This window comes from Ochlerotatus camptorhynchus, unplaced genomic scaffold (genome assembly GCF_037179485.1).
Source record: "Ochlerotatus camptorhynchus isolate MF236.1 unplaced genomic scaffold, CSIRO-AGI_Acam_v1.1 ptg000003l, whole genome shotgun sequence".
Classification (NCBI taxonomy): domain Eukaryota; kingdom Metazoa; phylum Arthropoda; class Insecta; order Diptera; family Culicidae; genus Ochlerotatus; species Ochlerotatus camptorhynchus.
The window spans coordinates 1,387,085-1,404,894 of record NW_027040495.1 but is presented as its reverse complement, the minus strand read 5'-3'; the positions used below and the strand labels follow the sequence as shown (position 1 = coordinate 1,404,894).

Genomic DNA, 17,810 nt, shown 5'->3' with positions numbered 1-17,810 from the left:
AACGTTGTACCGGACAACGATTTTATCGGTTTTAGAGTACGGTTTTTTTTTTTTTTTTTTTTTTTTTTAACTCTTTATTTGTTCCAAATTCAAAATAAATTACATTTCATTTTAACCTAGGTGCTCCAGTTACTGCAGTAACGTACCAGCCTTAATTGTTATGATATATATCTAAGTGTTTTTACATTGTTCATGTCTTGGCAATTCAGTATTTTAAACAGGTTTTTTAACCTGCATGTCAGTATAACAATTGATATCTTAAAACTAAAAACTAAAACTAAATCTTATCTAAGTATAAAGGGAATTAATCGTTGCAATTGAGGATTGCAACGATTTTTGCCTGAAATTATTCATTATTTTGTTGGACATTTGTGCTAAAGTCTCAACATTCGAAATTCTATGTACTTCGGTTGTACTGTACCAGGGAGGCAACTTCAAAATCATTTTCAGAATTTTGTTCTGAATCCTTTGAAGTGCTTTTTTCCTGGTAGTGCAGCAACTAGACCATATTGGTACAGCGTAAAGCATGGCCGGTCTAAAAACTTGTTTAAATATTAGAAGTTTATTCGTCAGGCAAAGTTTGGATTTCCTGTTTATAAGAGGATACAAACATTTTATATATTTGTTACATTTGGCTTGAATGCCCTCAATGTGATCTTTAAAAGTTAATTTTTGGTCAAGTATTAATCCAAGATATTTCACTTGGTTTGACCAGGAAATTGGAACTCCGTTCATAGTGACTATGTGACTACTACTAGGTTTCAAAAACGAAGCTCTAGGCTTATGTGGAAATATTATAAGTTGAGTTTTGGAAGCGTTGGGAGAAATCTTCCATTTTTGTAAATAAGAAGAGAAAATATCTAAACTTTTCTGAAGTCTGCTGCAAATAACACGAAGACTTCTTCCTTTAGCGGAAATGCCTGTGTCATCAGCGAACAAAGATTTGTGGCAACCCTGAGGCAAATCAGGGAGGTCCGAAGTGAAAATGTTATACAATATAGGCCCAAGAATGCTACCCTGAGGAACTCCTGCCCTAACAGGTAGTCGATTAGATTTGGAATTTTGATAATTTACTTGAAGAGTTCTGTCAGTTAAATAATTTTGAACTAATTTCATAATATAAAGTGGAAAATTAAACTTTTTCAATTTAGCAATCAAACCTTCATGCCAAACACTGTCGAATGCTTTTTCTATGTCTAGAAGAGCAACTCCAGTTGAGTGGCCTTCAGATTTGTTTGAACGAATTAAATTGGTAACTCTTAAGAGTTGATGAGTAGTTGAATGCCCATGGCGAAATCCAAACTGCTCATCTGCAAAAATTGAGTTCGTATTGATGTGAAGCATCATTCTATTCAAAATTATCTTTTCAAAAAGTTTACTTATTGAAGAAAGCAAACTTATTGGACGGTAGCTAGAAGCTTCAGCTGGATTTTTATCCGGCTTCAAAATTGGAACAACTTTTGCATTTTTCCATTTATCAGGAAAGTATGCCAAATGGAAACATCTGTTAAATAATTTTACCAGGAAAGACAAGGTACTCTCTGGGAGTTTTTTGATGAGGATATAGAAAATTCCATCATCACCTGGAGCTTTCATATTTTGAAAATTTTTAGTTATAGACCTTACTTCGTCCAAATCAGTCCCCCAGGAATCATCAAAAATATTTTCCCGAGAGAAAATATTCAGAAAATCCCGAGCAACCTGATTCTCAATAGGACTAGTAAGACCCAAACTGAAATTATGGGAACTCTCGAATTGCTTAGCAAGTTTCTGAGCTTTTTCCAAATTTGTGATCAAAATTTTACCACCTTCTTTAAGCGCTGGAATAGGCTTTTGAGGTTTTTTCAAAATTTTTGTGAGTTTCCAAAAGGGTTTGGAACTCGGGTCTAATTTAGAAATATTATTTTCAAAAGTTTTGTTCCTCAGGGCAGAGAATCGCTTTTTAATTTGTTTTTGCAAATCCCGCCAGATAACTTTCATGGCAGGATCGCGTGTTCTTTGATATTGTCTCCTACGGACATTTTTAAGACGGATCAAGAGCTGAAGATCATCGTCTATTATAATTGAATCGAATTTAACCTCGCATTTTGGTACTGAGGCAGCTCTTGCTTCAACTATAGAAGTAGTCAGAGATTCAAGAGCATAATTAATTTCATCTTTGGTTTGCAAAGGAATGTTTGAATCGAAGTTATATTCCATAAATGTTCGATACTGCTCCCAATCAGCTATATGGTAATTGAAAGTAGAGCTGTTGGGATTACAAATTATTTCTTGGGATATTTCAAAAGTTACTGGAAGGTGATCAGAACCGAAGTCAGCATGGGTAACCAATTGGCTACAAAGTTGACATGAATCAGTTAAGACCAAATCAATAGTGGAGGGATTTCTTGCAGAAGAAAAGCATGTTGGGCTGTTTGGATATTGAATAGTGTAATAACCTGCAGAACAATCATCAAACAGAATATTACCATTGGAATTGCTTTGAGCATTATTCCATGAGCGGTGTTTTGCATTAAAATCACCAATAATGAAGAATTTAGACCTATGACGGGTAAGTTTCTGGAGGTCACCCTTGAGAAAATTCTTTTGCTGGCCTACGCATTGGAATGGCAAATAGGCAGCTATAAACGTAAGTTGTCCAAATTTTGTTTCAACAGAAACCCCCAAAGTTTCAAAAACTTTGGTTTCAAATGAAGAAAGAATTTTATGCTTGATTCGTCTATGAATAATGATGGCAACGCCACCACAGGGTCCATCAAGACGATCATTTCTATAAATCAAGTAGTTTGCGTCCTTCTTAACCTTATGGGCAGGTTTAAGGAACGTTTCAGTTATAACGGCAATATGCACGTTATGAACTCTTAAAAAGTTAAATAGCTCGTCTTCATTATCTTTAAGAGATCGAGCATTCCAATTTACAATATTTAATGCTTTAAAATCCATTACTGAATTTTAAAGTCATGACAATATTATTTGCAAATTTTACTCCAGTTTGAATAGCATCAAACATGGAGTTAGATTTAAGCATATCAGAAATCATGTCAATTAATGAATTCTGTAAAAATTCCATTTTGGGGGCAGTAATGCTTCCTAAGTCAAAATTGTCAAAATTTCCATTAGAACGTTGGTTAGTATTTTGATTTCTACCCGCTGCAATAGCAGCATAGGTAGCTCCATTAACTCGCTGAACATTGTTAGCAGCGAGGGGAGTAGGTACAGATGAAACATTTGAAGCAGGGGAGATATTTGTACCTACGGGTACGAATGTAGAATTTGTTCCTCGCTGACCGTTGTTAACAGCAGAGGAATTTTTACCTGGTCGGAAACGTGGAGCGTTTCCTACCTGACGGTTAGAACGAGATTGTAGGATCGCTTTGCGAGTCTTACATTCCCAAAAATTGGATTTGTGGTTTTCACCACAATTTGAACATTTAAATTTCTTAGGATCTTCCTTCACAGGACAGTCGTCCTTTGCGTGAGAGGAATCACCACAATTCATGCATTTAGCTGGCATGTAGCAATTTTTAGTTCCGTGACCCCATCCCTGGCACTTACGGCACTGGGTGAGGTTTTGGAAATTTCCTCCAGTCTTCCTGAAGTGTTCCCACTTCACTCGGACATGGAGCATAAGGCTAGCTTTTTCTAAGGCCTTAAGGTTGTTTAGTTCACTAGACTTGAAGTGAACTAAATAAAAATCATTAGAAATCCCGTTGCGCGAATCGCCAGGACGGGATTTCATTTTCATTTTGATTACTTGGAGTGGCACAACTCCAAGTAATTTTGCCAGTTCATCTTTGATCTGATCCAGGGATTCACCACTGGGCAGTCCTTTCATGACAACCTTGAACACACGTTCAGTTTTGGTGTCGTAAGTAAAAAATTTGTGCTTCTTCTCAGTAAGATACTTGAGAAGACATTTAAATCCGTCCAAGGTTTCAGCCAATACACGGCATTCACCCCGACGTCCAATTTGTAGTGAAAACTTAACTTTCACGAAATTCAAAAGTTCCATGCGAAGAGCATGGAAATCGGTAGTGGTTATCACAATAGGGGGAATCTTTTCCTTCTTGGCATTAAGCCGGGAAAGTTTACTAGAATTTTTCTTGGATGATGGATCATTCTCATCATCCGTGAGCAAATCAAATTGATTACTCAAATTAATTTCATCAGAAGGGGGGTCAAGAGTTTGCCCCTTTCTTTTGCGTTTAGGCGCCATGGCGGCAGTAAATTTTTATCCAAATCGACTTCCAAGCAGATTACTATAAGAATCTGAAGGATCGAAGAGGAATTTTCCAAATCGATATCCAAGAAGGATTACCTCGGGTAGGGTCCAAACAAGGATCGAAGAGGAATAAGAGTTGAACAAGGTAGAAAATTTTTACAGGTTGAGCACTGAAAAGTGCTGTTAAAATTTGTTGTAGCTTTAGGTAGTAGTAACACTTCCTTCAGCAAAAAGCAAATAGATCCGCACGGCAAGAGAGCACGATGCGGACTGATTTTAGAGTACGGTAGTTTTTGCTTCCAGTCGGCGGCTAAAACGCACATCATCAAACTGGAACGGATCCAGTATCGCTGTCTTCGTATCGCGTTAGGATGCATGCACTCGACTCATACGATGAGTCTCGAAGTGTTAGCGGGCATGTTGCCACTCTCTGATCGGTTTTCGGAATTATCCCTCAGGCTCCTCACCCGTTGTGAAATTATGAACCCACTGGTGATCGAAAATTTTGAGAAGCTTCTTGAGCTAAACCCTCAAACTCGTTTTATGTCATTGTACTACGTGTACATAACACAGGATGTCAGCCCTTCGCAGCATAATCCCTATCGTGTTTGCTTCTCCGACTTCGACAGTTCTGTTCATTTTGATTTATCCATGACGCAAGAGATTCGCGGAATCCCAGAGCATCATCGTTCCATGTTTGCTCCGTCAATTTTCGCTGCAAAGTTTGGCCAAGTTGATTCCGCAAGATCGTTCTTCACAGATGGATCACTAATAGAGGCGTCCGCTGGTTTTGGTATTTATAACGAATTTCATAGCGCCTCTCGAATGCTTCAAGCTCCTTATTCCGTATATGTTGCGGAACTAGCGGCAATACATTATACGCTAGAAACGATCGCCTCACTTGCACCAGATCATTATTTTATTTTTACGGATAGTCTCAGTTCTGTCGAGGCTATTCGCTCCATGAGGCCGGTAAAGCACTCGTATTTTCTCATGAAAATACGAGAGCTTCTAAGTGCTTTATCTTTAAGATCTTTTGTCATCACCTTTGCATGGGTCCCATCTCATTGCTCGATTCCGGGCAATGAGAAGGCGGACTCGCTTGCAAAGGTGGGCGCTATGGAAGGCGATATTTACGATCGACAAATCGCCTACGACGAATTTTTCTTCATTTATCGTCAACAGTCACTCGCCAGCTGGCAAAATAAATGGAGTGAAGGGAGTTTGGGACGATGGTTATATTCAATCATCCCTAAGGTGTCGAAGTGTCCTTGGTTCAAGGGGTTGGATGTGGGTCGAGACTTCATTCGTATGATGTCTCGCCTCATGTCCAATCACTACTCGTTAAACGCTCACTTGTTCCGTGTTGAGCTGGGGGACAGTAATCTCTGTGAATGTGGACAAGGTTACCAGGACGCAGATCACATTATTTGGTCATGTGCTGAGAACCGTGGAGTCAGATCCGAGTTGTACGATTCCCTTCGGGCTCGAGGTAGACAACCTAATGTTCCAGTTCGGGATATTTTGGCTAGACGCGATCTGGAGTTTATGCAACTGATATATGTTTTCTTGAAGAATATTAAACATAGATTGTAAGCTTGATTAACCTTGTGTTATGTTTGTGTTTTGTATGTGTGTGTGTATGTTTTTTTGTAGATTTGTTTCTGTAATAATTGTATAATTACAGAGTTGATATAACGTCGATAGGATTAAGTATATGTTTTAGAAATAGTGAAATTTTTGAATCATAAATCATATTCCAAATCTCCTTTTCCCTCTCCCGATCCAAACAATTGTCATCCACTAACCTCGAGCAGACCGCGAGTAATCGGTTCCAATCCTTTAATTTTAGATTTAAGACATTTATAATGTATAAAGAAAATGATAACTTGGCTCTGTAAAGTTTATTCGATTGAGCATGTACAAATAAAGTAATAAAAAAAAAAAAAACATCTTCATCTTGTTTGGCTTTATTTATTTATTGCACATCGTCTTCGACTACGTCGTACAGATTGATTACTCAAAACTAAAACTTGTTTAATCTAAACCTCTTATTCTATTACTATTTGGACATAGCAAAATCAGATTCGCTACAAACATCATTAAAGGAACGCAAACAGGAATTAAAACAGGAATTGAATCCAAAGTTAGTCTAGTGTAAAGAGCCTAAATTTATAAAGAGGCGACATGTCAAAATTGGAACAATCGATTGTCTGTCAAAGTCATAGGAAAAGTCATTCCAATCGAGCAGAAGACCTGTCAAATGGATAAGATGCCGTCTCTTTATAAATTCAGGCTCTTTAGTCTTGTGGAATGGAATTGCCAGCAGTGTCTGTTTTTCTCATTTGCCCTCACACGTACTAACCCAGTGTAGATGAATTGCTGTTGTTTTGAAAATCTTCGCTGTCAACGTACGAGTGAAATGAACAAATGACTTCGTTGCTCATCGATGAATACGCGTTTGTTGATATTCATCAACGCTTGAATTTCCAACCCAAATTGTCAAAATCGAAAACGATCCTCAAAAGCTCAAAATATTTTTGATAGCGAATAGCTGCTTTTCTCATTTTCATCAAAAATCAACCCCAGCCGCCTCCAGCATGTTCTTGCTTTATAGTTACGCCTTTACCGACTGAGCTAAGGGAAACAATATTCTAAAGATTTATCAGACCATTAAAGACACACATTTTTGAAGACCGGAAGTCGCTAGAATCATTTCTTTCAAAGCTATAACATATTTTAGCTTTTTTTTCCTCAACTGCAAACTTTCACTTGATAAACATTCAGTGTAGGTACTAAAAAATGATCGATTATCAAATTAGCGGTATAAGCACACACAAAGTCAGCGAAGCTAACTGGTTTGCTAATAGTCTAAAAAATATCTGAATCGCTAAGCATTGCTAATTATTGATTAGCGAATTAGCAAAAACGTGCACACCACTGTAAAACTGCGAGGTCAAAACCAGTTATATCTTAGCGAAAGATCAGGAAAATATATAAATTGAAATGGTTGTTGATAAGACTATCGAGTCAGAATTTAAAAATAGTTTCTTCAACAATTCTTTTCTGTTTTTTTTTTTTTGTAACTACACAGCACAAAAAAAATCTAATATTACATCCAAGAGGATGCACTTCAATTATGTCGAAAATCTCATGTATATGGCCACAACAATAAACAGCGTGATGTCAGTTCTGTATTAATAATATATTTTTTTCCTTTTTGGCAAGTAATATTACATCAAATTTTCAACACGATTCAAGTGCATCCACTTTGTTGTGATATTAAAATTATGTTTTGCTGTGTAGGAAACTGTAGGCTGTGGGATTTTGACACGTTCGGAAAAGATGTTTATTTTCGAAAAATTACCCTTTGTCTAAGCCGTTTGAAGTTTGAGTTTAGCGCCATTTATGGGGATTAGCTTAGAACTGTCTGCCTAACCCAACTAGCATTTTCAGCTTTTTATGCCAACTTTTCCAGCGTAGTGCTGTAAAGTAAAACAGGACTTTTTTTTACCTAGGGGATGAGTACTTAAGGGGGTTAGATTTTGATAAGTTCTTTAGTGGAAATGACACTGATGAAGACTGCACATTGTAGTCGAAATACGTACCTGTCATGGATACCAAAATTAATTAAGTGGAATTAAATGGAAGATGGCTTCTACACAACCAACCACTCTTGTTGAATAACATAAACATCAAAAGTGATTTTTCAACAACTAAACAACCTGTACTCAACTAATAAGCTGTGTTAGCGCTACTTTGGAAGCTATTCTACAGTCAACTAGGTTTATTTTTAGACGTGTGCAGTTTTACAGCTTTTGCTCTGATTCTTTACAAAGCTGAATTAACTAGTCGAGAAAAGTGATACATGTGTTTGAACATGTTTGATAAAATTTACAGTAGCTTAGAGCCAGTCAATTTATTTAATCCATCACATCTATCATGGATTGATTTGGTCAGTTTGTTCCAGTTCTAATACATTTATTATCATTGTTATTGATTCTAATGTGCCACTTGGTGAGATGACCTCGACCGTGTGTGCGATAGGCTATGACTTTTATTCACGTTTAAACGAAATTAGTTTTTGGATAGAAAAATAACGAACTACGATCGCGATCGGATAAGCAGGCTCATGACTATTTTTTTTTTGTTGGGTTTGGAAAATTTGACTATAGTAATTGTGTCAAGTTTTTTTTTTTTGTCATTTTTCTTCCCATATGTTTGATCCTTAAATCTCTAATTGTGACTAAATTTAGTGCAATTTGTTTCAAAAATCATCTCTCCGGGTTTTAATGATCATCTTGTCTATCGTGAGCTGTGTAAAAAGTCGTCGTCATTGTCGGTGCCGGGATTGAATGGTTACGACAACAGCTCGATCATAGGTGATGTGATGTGATATGAGGCGCTCGGTGACCTTATAGCGGCCGTTTTTACTTACTGAGCTTTTTTTCCATACGCTTTTTCAGTGGCCTTATTGCACCAAAGTATTCCTTAAACATCTATTTGAAGATGAATGAGAAAGATTTGGATTTGGTTCTGTGAAATTATTGAAAGATAAAAGTCTGATGCGCAAAGGGCTGACAAAATCGGATCATTACTGTATACAAGTATATTTTCCATTCAATTCCGTTTTGTCTTTTTCTCTTCCAGAAACAGCGCTTCTTCTGCCGGCGGATTTATCGAAGAGTAGACATGAAAACGACACCAGTGACATTCGCCGGAACTTGAGACTTCGATACAAGAACGCATTCAAACATAACCGAGGAAACGAGTAAGTACGATGCTCTAATTAAGCATGCAGCCAAGTTTTCTCCATCGTCTAAACTATTTAGTCATTAAACAATTTTCTTTATTAAACTTAATCGCGTTATATCCATCTTTTGCCATTTTTTTTATTCTGTTCCTCTCACCCCCAACAAACTATGCCAAGCTTTTTCATCCACAAAGAAAACCGCTCACTCACCGCTGCATAATTCATTATACTTATTAATTTCTGTAGTCTAACCGCTCACCATTGCAATAATAAAAAAAAAAAAAAAGAGCGCACTTCCAGAGATTCTGCAGCTACATAAATTCATCCTGCACCAGCCGGGATGAATTCCACTAAAGCCTCACGTTCGTTTTTCCCTCAGTCCTACTTGCTTATTTTATCCCGGGACTGTTTTAATTAACTTACTTCCGGATGCGAGTTTACGGAACTATGTTATACTCCATTTTAATTCTGTGCTGCTTTTCCCCCTTTCGCATTCACTCAGGTACTGCATAGAGTTTGAAGTCATTAAAGCAACCAAGGCTTGCCACCGGGACAAAACCTATAACGCCCTGGCCGAGGGAGACCGTGTAATTGTACGATGTGACCTCGAGGCCCTGCACGAAGACAAATCGGCGGTGGATACAGAGATTTCGAACAACTCAATTCAGGACGAAGAGGATGAACGCCAGCAGGAGCGAAAGCCCAAATTCCGTTGTCGCGGGGAAGGATTGACCGGACGCAGCACTCGGTTCTCCAGCTTAGCATTACCCTCCTGCCGAGGCAAGTGGATGCGCGTGACGACGAAGCAGCTGAAAAAATGCTCCACCATCGAGGCACAGTTTATTTTCGTTTAGAAAGAGAGAGCGCGCACAACCGCCACCTTGGAACGGGGTGGAACATACTTTGAGATAATATACGGTCGGTTTGACCCGGTGGAGAATCCTTTCGGCATATGAGTAGAGTAAAAACGCGACGCCACGTGAAAGTGACACCGTAAATGTGTGTATCATTGACAATATTCAACTATCGGAGGAAGAGAGCGAGTGGAAAGTCGTGAGACGAAATAAAGTCACTTTGTATAATGAAAATTCTCGAGAATAATAAGAAAGAACAAGAAGACTAACGATGGAAAAGAAAGCTTGATATGGAGAGTAAATGCACGTAACAGTAAAATGTCGCATGAAAAGGAGACGAGATGGAAGAAGTTAAAGAACTTGTTAGTTTTAGAGCAGGTGACAGTGACATTTACTGTCACAAGTTTTTAAATCTATTCTCGATAGAGAAGAAAATTGAAAATGCAAAATTTATCGAGAGATTCTATATTTTAAGATAGATAAGTAGCTAAATCTAGGAAACAGGAGGACAGAAAAACTTTAATCGAACCTAATTTAGTTGTCAGAAATGATATCAACCACTATTTATTCGTCACTTGAACTTGGTCAAGATCAAACGTGGTAAATCACTCGGAAAACTAAAAGCAAGAGATGATACATTAAGTATAAGGTTTACATGCTTTTTCACAGGTTTTACCGACATCCTTTTATAGTTTTATCTATTTTTTTTTTCTTACACGAGCATACGATTTATTTCGTGCAATCCCTCACAATGAATGCGAAATGTTCATCATAGGTACATCATTTCTTTCTACCAATAAATTTCCATGAATAAGAAAACATTAACAGTGCCATATCGGTCGTATTATACTCACTTGTTTTCAACCAACAGTCGGTCACAGAGAAAATAAAACAATCACTTCAGTCATGTAAAAATGAATCATAAAACCAATTACCGCTAAGGAAATCCAGTTCGTATCAATAAGCTTAATTTTCCGATTCAGTTATAAAACAGTGTAAAATAATGTTAAATATATAATTCAAAACCAGTTCTTTGTGACCTTCATTAAAACCTACTACATTCCGAAATGCCTTCACTCACAAAAGTATTCTGAACACATCCAATGCCAACACTAAAGATAATCCTTGACGACTGCTTGACAGGTCAGATTTCTGTCTGCTGACTGCTTGATTTTGTTGTTGAGACTTCTGCGTTTGCCACTGCTGTGGTGTCCTGGCGGATTTCTTTCTTAATAGCTGCAGATCTTCTGTTGATATCAACTTCGAATGTCATCGACTATGGATTTCAGCATTTGAGTTCCAGTTGTAAGGCCACCAGTCACGAATTATATTACATTATTATTACATAGGGTTTTGGATGGCAGCTATGGAAACGCAAAATTAAAACAATGAAATGCTTCATGAACTTTAGGAAAATACTCCTTTACTGCGTTGCTACTCAATCTTGTTTTCCGTACTGAGTACCAATGCTACCGACGCCAGGGAGGCAGCTCCCACACCTAGACCCTACCCTATCGATCTATCAACTTATTTTGGAATCTTCTTTAGGATACTTATAATTCTTTTAGAATCTTCTTTCGTTTAGAAGGGTAATAAACCTTTTTTCAAAGATGAACTTCAAATTAGAATGTAATAATTTTGAATCCCTTGAATTTCATTTTACAGCTACTACACACTCAGTTTTATTTCCACCTGGGAAACATTTAGCTGAGATTTGCACAGCCGAGTGCTTGGCTAGTAGCCAATGTCCAATGGCTACACATTCACTGAGAAATCAGCTGCTGACGTGCTTTTGAGTAAATTATGATACATTAAAGTATCTTCTCAGGAGGAGTAGTGGAGTAGTCGAGAGTTTCTGGCTCAAGTTTTCAGCGCCAAATATCGGTGAAGATTTCAGTGCCGCGGGATCAAGCTGTTGACCGAACGAATCCGGTAGAGTGCCCTTATAGAGGAATGTTTTGTTTTGACAGAATTGAGTAAATGTACGTGAAGATTTTATTTCTATTGAATTCGTTTAATTGGATTATTTGATGCTTTCATTTCAATTTTTACCTCAAGAATAAATGTTTAGATTTGTCCTATTCTTGATTGAATAAGGTACACCGGGGCAAGTTGAAACAGGTTTTTTTTAAAGATGAACTTTGAGACTACCTTTGACGTAGGACTACGTCTTTGATTTCTATATGGAGGTACTCTTTGTGAAAACCGAAAATGGGACATGTAACAAATTAAGAAAGATTTTGAACGTTAATAACTCAGCTGTCCCCGGTCCAATTTCAATAATTTTATCACCAATCGATCAGAAATATGGCTACGCATCGATAACAATGCTTCCGAATGTTGATTTTCAACAAGAAACATTGTCCAAAAGCCTCGAATTAACTAACAAATCCACTAATTACCTACATGTATATGCTGCTTCCCCAGCACAGTCGTCAGAGAGTAGTAAGTAGACGAAACAAGTCGAAGTGGCATTCGCCTCCGATCCTCGGGCGCGTGCGAATAGGGAGGATGGAATTGCGTAATATTTTGAACACTCATCGCCATATTCAGAACCAAACGCAAATTCTTCGAGATAACCACCATCCGTCGTCTGGCTCGCCGTGGCGGTGTCTGACGTATCTCCGGTCTGATTTACGAGGCGTGCTGAAGGTGTTCCTGAAAAATGAGAACCGTGATGCTCTGTCATCTACACTAAACACGCCAAGCGTAAGCGGCCATGGATGTCATCTACGTTTTGAAGTGTTTGGTTTCGGAGGTTAAATCATCACCAACTTTGGCAACAAAACGGCTCTTTTCAGGGCCACCAAGCTTATTACAGTAAAGAGTAGGAATAGAATTCATCTGCCTGTTTGTCCATATTCAGAACCAACGATCACACAAAATGCTCATGTAATCAAACTGGAAGCAGGGGTACACATTATTTTGATCAACCTTGATCAACTGAATCGCAACAATCTAGCATTTAATTCGACGAAGACGGCAGGAAACATTTGTTAAGCCGAGTTATTTACGAAAGAGAGTGTCGATGAAGAGAATCTATCAATGTAGATAGGACCTATTGAAAAGTGACGCGAGATTTTTTTTCCGTACTGAGTTCCAATGCTACCGACGCCAGGGAGGCAGCTCCCACACCTGGACCTTACCAATCGACCCATCAACTCAACCGGGGACCAACGGCTTTACTTCGGCGTGATCAGAGATGTTATGCCTTAGAACATGCCGGTGGCGCCGACTGAGATTGGACCCAGGCCTGCTAGGGTGAGAGTTAATCACGTTAACCACCGGCGCCGATATCTTTCAAGGTGATATCACGGCGAATGAGATCGACCCAAATTTGAGTTTAGTTATCTCAGAAATAAGAAATAAAGTGCAGGAACTCGCCGTGGTGGTGTCAAACGTATCTCCGATCTGATCTACGAGGTGTGCTGAAGGTGTTTCTGAAAAATGAGGTCCGTGATGCTGTCACCTACACTAAACACGCCAAGCGTAAGTGGCCATGGATGTCCTCTTCAGTAAAACGGCCCTTTTCAGGGCCATCAAGCATACATCAGTAAAGAGTTGGAATAGAATTTATCTGTGCTTGTTTGTCCATATTCAGAACCACAAGCCCCCAACGACCCCACAAAATGCTCTCCAGAGTTGTAATCTTGTAACAAAACTTGGAAGCAGGGGTGCAAGTGATTTTGATTGATTCTCTTAATCATTTTTCTCTTTGAAAAAAAAATATTACAAATTTAGTACGCCTACAATTCAAAAACGGAAAGAGTTGAGATAATAGATAATTGATCAATTAAAAGAAATAAATGATCTTTACATTTATTCCGTCCACTAGCGGTCCTACGCCAAGCTTCCGTTCGTGCCCCTAGGCACAGACCCTTCTATTTTTTTTTTAAATTAATAATTAGCGAAATTTTTAGTATAATGGCTGAGACTATCTGAAACAATAATAAATTAACATAAACCCGATGTTTTAGCATCAAAAGTTTCGTGAAAGCGTTATCTATCATGTAACAATATTGAATTATAATTAACGAAGAAACGTTATATACAAGTGGGGTAAATTGAATCAAATATATTAGAGTAGTTTTTTCCTTAAACATAGATACTTATGTATAAAATAATATTTTTGCAATTCCGCTTAATAATACCAATTTTTTAACACGCTGTAAAGTAACGGCTTGAAGTTACATTTCCGCAATCAAAAGTGGAATAGTTATTTACGCAAAAAGTTGCAAAATGACGATTTGCGAGGTGGTTGCATACACATTTTTTTTTTAATTTTGATAAAAAATAATCCCTTTGTGTTTTAATTGTTTATATCTGTATAAAACGCAGTTTCAAGGGTAACTGCATATCAACGTCCATGCGTGTGATCAAAACTATCCGATCAAGTAGTTTATTAAATATGACTGTCACAATTTTTCAAACTCTCGGTCGGCAAGGCTATATTTAGGTAGTTCAGTAGATCCAGAAAATTAACCATACATTACAATGGTGACTATTAACCATGCACTGAGGCAAGTAAACTTAAGAATTTCATAAGGCTTGACTTATGAACGATACATGAATTTTATAACTTATGAATAATTTTTGTCTAACATGAGGTAGGGTAAATTGTGGCTTCGGCGCCCATTGACTGTTTTCGGCAACCAATATTTAAACGTTAATTTCGCTGTATTTTCTCACCAAAACACTTCGCCGAATGTTTTAAAAAATTTCTTAGTCTCTAAGCTTCAATCTAATTACATTTTTACGCCTGAGTATACCTGTTATGACAGGTTTTTCTTCAAATGAAACATAACCACTGCAAAATGCGGCTGATTTCGAGTTGCCGATAATAGAACAGTTGGTTAACACGCAGTTCAAATGGATAGGTTGCCGAAGAAAAAGAGACTGCCGCCACACAGCAAAAAAATAATTTTGATATCACATCAAAGTGGATGCACTACAATCATGTCGAAAATTTCATGTAATTTTTATGACCACATAAATAAACAAATGCAGTAAAAGCAGCGTAATGTCAGTTCATGCATTGTATTAATGATAATTGTGTCCTTTTTAGCAAGTAATATTACACCATATTTTCGACATGATTGTAGTGCATCCACTTTGACGTGATATCAAAATTATTTTTTTGCTGTGCAATAGTCGTACTCACCTGAGATGTTTGGTGCGTTTTCAATACGTTTTCAATCCGTTTTCGATGATTCTGTCGATTGGAATATATAGAATGGTGAGCAGCAGATAAATGTAAACAAACAAACACGTCATATGTGCGCGTGAAGCTGAGAAATTGTTAATAGAAGTGCAGACGCTACTTAGATTGACGAGAATACTTTAACTCCCACACACAGCAAAAAATAATGTTGATATAACATCAAAGTGGATGCACTTCATGCCTGATCAGCGCTGGCACTCTGCCTCCCGGACGGTTGTACGTGTGTCAATGGTGGTTTTCTCGCTTTCTGGGAAGTTTTAGAATCGAGAAAGAAAACATGATTCAACAGCATCAGAAGATATGTTTTTTTTTAATTCTTTGGTTTGTTTTTTCCGTCGATCTTGTTTTCCGTGCTGAGCACCAATGCTACCGACGTGCCAGGAAGGCAGTTCCCACACCTGGACCCTACCTATCGACCCATCAACTCATGAACCGGGGACCAACGGCTTTACTTCCCATCCAAAGGAAGGCGTGATCAGAGATGTTATGCCTCAGAACATCCCGGCGGCGCCGACTGGGATTGAACCCAGGCCTGCTGGGGTGAGAGGTAATCACGCTTACCACTACACCACCGGCGCCGTTCAGAAGATATGTTGTTTGTTTTTTATTTGTTTCTTCGCTTGTGCTCTCGGAACGGAAATTTGAGGCATCGCGAGTGATAGTTTTGAACAGCAATGCAAAACAAATAATTCAATTGAATGGACTAAAACTGGGACTGGGTCTAAAATAAAAATGCAACCGATCGGATCGACTATTTGCACGAGCGATACTTCTAAGCTTGTTCTACAAATGACGATCCAGATGTTTAAAAAAAAGTATTCATCAACATATAAATACAGGAAATCTGACCAGAAGAGCCTTAGATATTGAACCTTCAAGTCCGTAGAGCTTCATGAAGGTCAATATCATTATGTGAGACAAATAAAGTTGTGGTAACAAATATCTCTATACATCATCCTGCAGTTGAGATTTTGAAGGCTTGCAGGCTCAACGCAGTTTTATATGAAGAACAGTCTGAACTGTTTAACACTAATCGCTTCATGGAGCCCCATGTGAGATATATAGTTGTGTTATGGAAATATCTATGATTCTCCAAATCGTTCTGGAGTTCAAATCTTGATTTTCTTCAGGCTAGACAAAATCTTGATCGATTTCAAGACTGAATTTTAAACTCCTCAGCACTTTTTGAAGCCTCAAGAATTTTCGAAGAGAAGTAGCTAAATGTTATGTTTGCATCATGTGAGGAGTATTATCGAAGTAAAATGTTTCTTTCATTACTTGACGCTGGTTCCATCCAGGCACTTGAAATTTTTGCGCTAAAACCGATTACAAATCATTCAAAATTGTATGACGTGGAGTCATTTGGCTTAGTAATCGAAGTAGTTCTATGGCGTCAAACTATTTAAAACTCAACACCTTCAAATGGTGCTACACTACTACGTACAATAATTAAGTATGGTATGATGGTATGACTTTTTTTTTCATGACAACCAGCATAGCTGAAAGAACATTTTCATCAAGATGGTATTTACGTTTCTCAAGCTGAAGTACTGAATTTAAGCCGAACGGAAAGAAAAATATACATATTTTCTTATAAATATTTTTTTTTTCAAGTCTTAAAATTTCAACAACACAATATAATATAATATAAAACAATATAGTCAGTAATTTCTTCCATAAAATGCTAATAACTTTTCAAAACCAACTCGGATCGTCTTTCAGTCTTAGACAAAATGGTTGGGCTTATAATTTCCTCCTATTAGGTGTGTTTGTGTTTTTTTATTCATTTTAAACTTCAACTCAGAAAAAATAACTACAAATAAATAAATGTTGACCGATTTGGCTCAAATTTTGAACGAAGACCCAAGATTGCATATAGTACAAGTGGTATTATGGAGAGGGGGGAAACCCAAGTAACAATTTTGGTTTTATGAGGGTTCTAGAGACCATGATTTAGACTTGTAGCATGCTTTAAAACCTCGATAAAACTTGCAATGTTACTTGGGAAGTCATGTTTTAGTCATTATTTTGCTTTCCAAAACCGTTTGAAAATGAAAATCGGTTGAAAAATGATTAAGCTACTCATGATAGTATGCGTTCACTTACCGAAAACCGTTTTTTTTAACAAAAAGTTTAAATTTCGGGGATGTTAAAACAAAAACAGATAAAATGTAATTGTGTACTCGACTTATCACAATATTTCTGATACTGAATATGTCACCAAATTTACCCTGTTTCCGATTTTAGTTCAATTTAAAGTGATAGGAAGCCAAAAGAACGTATGTCAGCTTTCACTAAATATACAAATATTACTACCAAGGTTGCAAATACTCATTTCAGCTAAAATAATGTTTTTCAGAATATGATGACATGTTTTACTTGTAACTTACAAGAAGAGGTTACAAAGTATGCGTTTGAAACATAACACCTGTAAATTTTGCTTTCTATGAGTCACAATCAGCGATTTGCTGATCGCTGAGTGAGTGAGTGAGTGAATGTGTGAAAAATCGCTGATTGTGACTCTCATGAAGTGAAATAAACAGGTTTAATAGGTCAAACACATTCTTTGCAACCTCTTCTTGTATCTTACTAATTCAAAATATGATCATAGTATCTAATTATTTCATAATTAAAAAAAAAAAAAAAACATTGTTTTAGCTGAAATGAGTAGTTGTAACCTTGATTACTACTCCTTGGCTGCTGCGTTACAACAAACAAAGAGTTGAAATTTCATAATTGTATGTTTTGTGGAAACTGACA

General features: G+C 37.4%; 1 protein-coding gene across 1 annotated transcript in view; it reads left to right on the top strand.

The window, feature by feature from the left end:
* The window catches only part of LOC135712115 (somatomedin-B and thrombospondin type-1 domain-containing protein-like), a 119,971-nt gene extending 109,119 nt beyond the window's left edge, over positions 1-10,852 (top strand). Inside the window, exons 4-5 of the mRNA XM_065235118.1 lie at positions 8,873-8,993; positions 9,478-10,852. Of these exons, the coding sequence (XP_065091190.1) occupies positions 8,873-8,993; positions 9,478-9,829 (473 nt within the window). The 3' untranslated portion in view covers positions 9,830-10,852. The remainder of the gene's footprint in view (positions 1-8,872; positions 8,994-9,477) is intronic.
* The last annotated feature ends 6,958 nt before the right edge of the window (positions 10,853-17,810 follow it).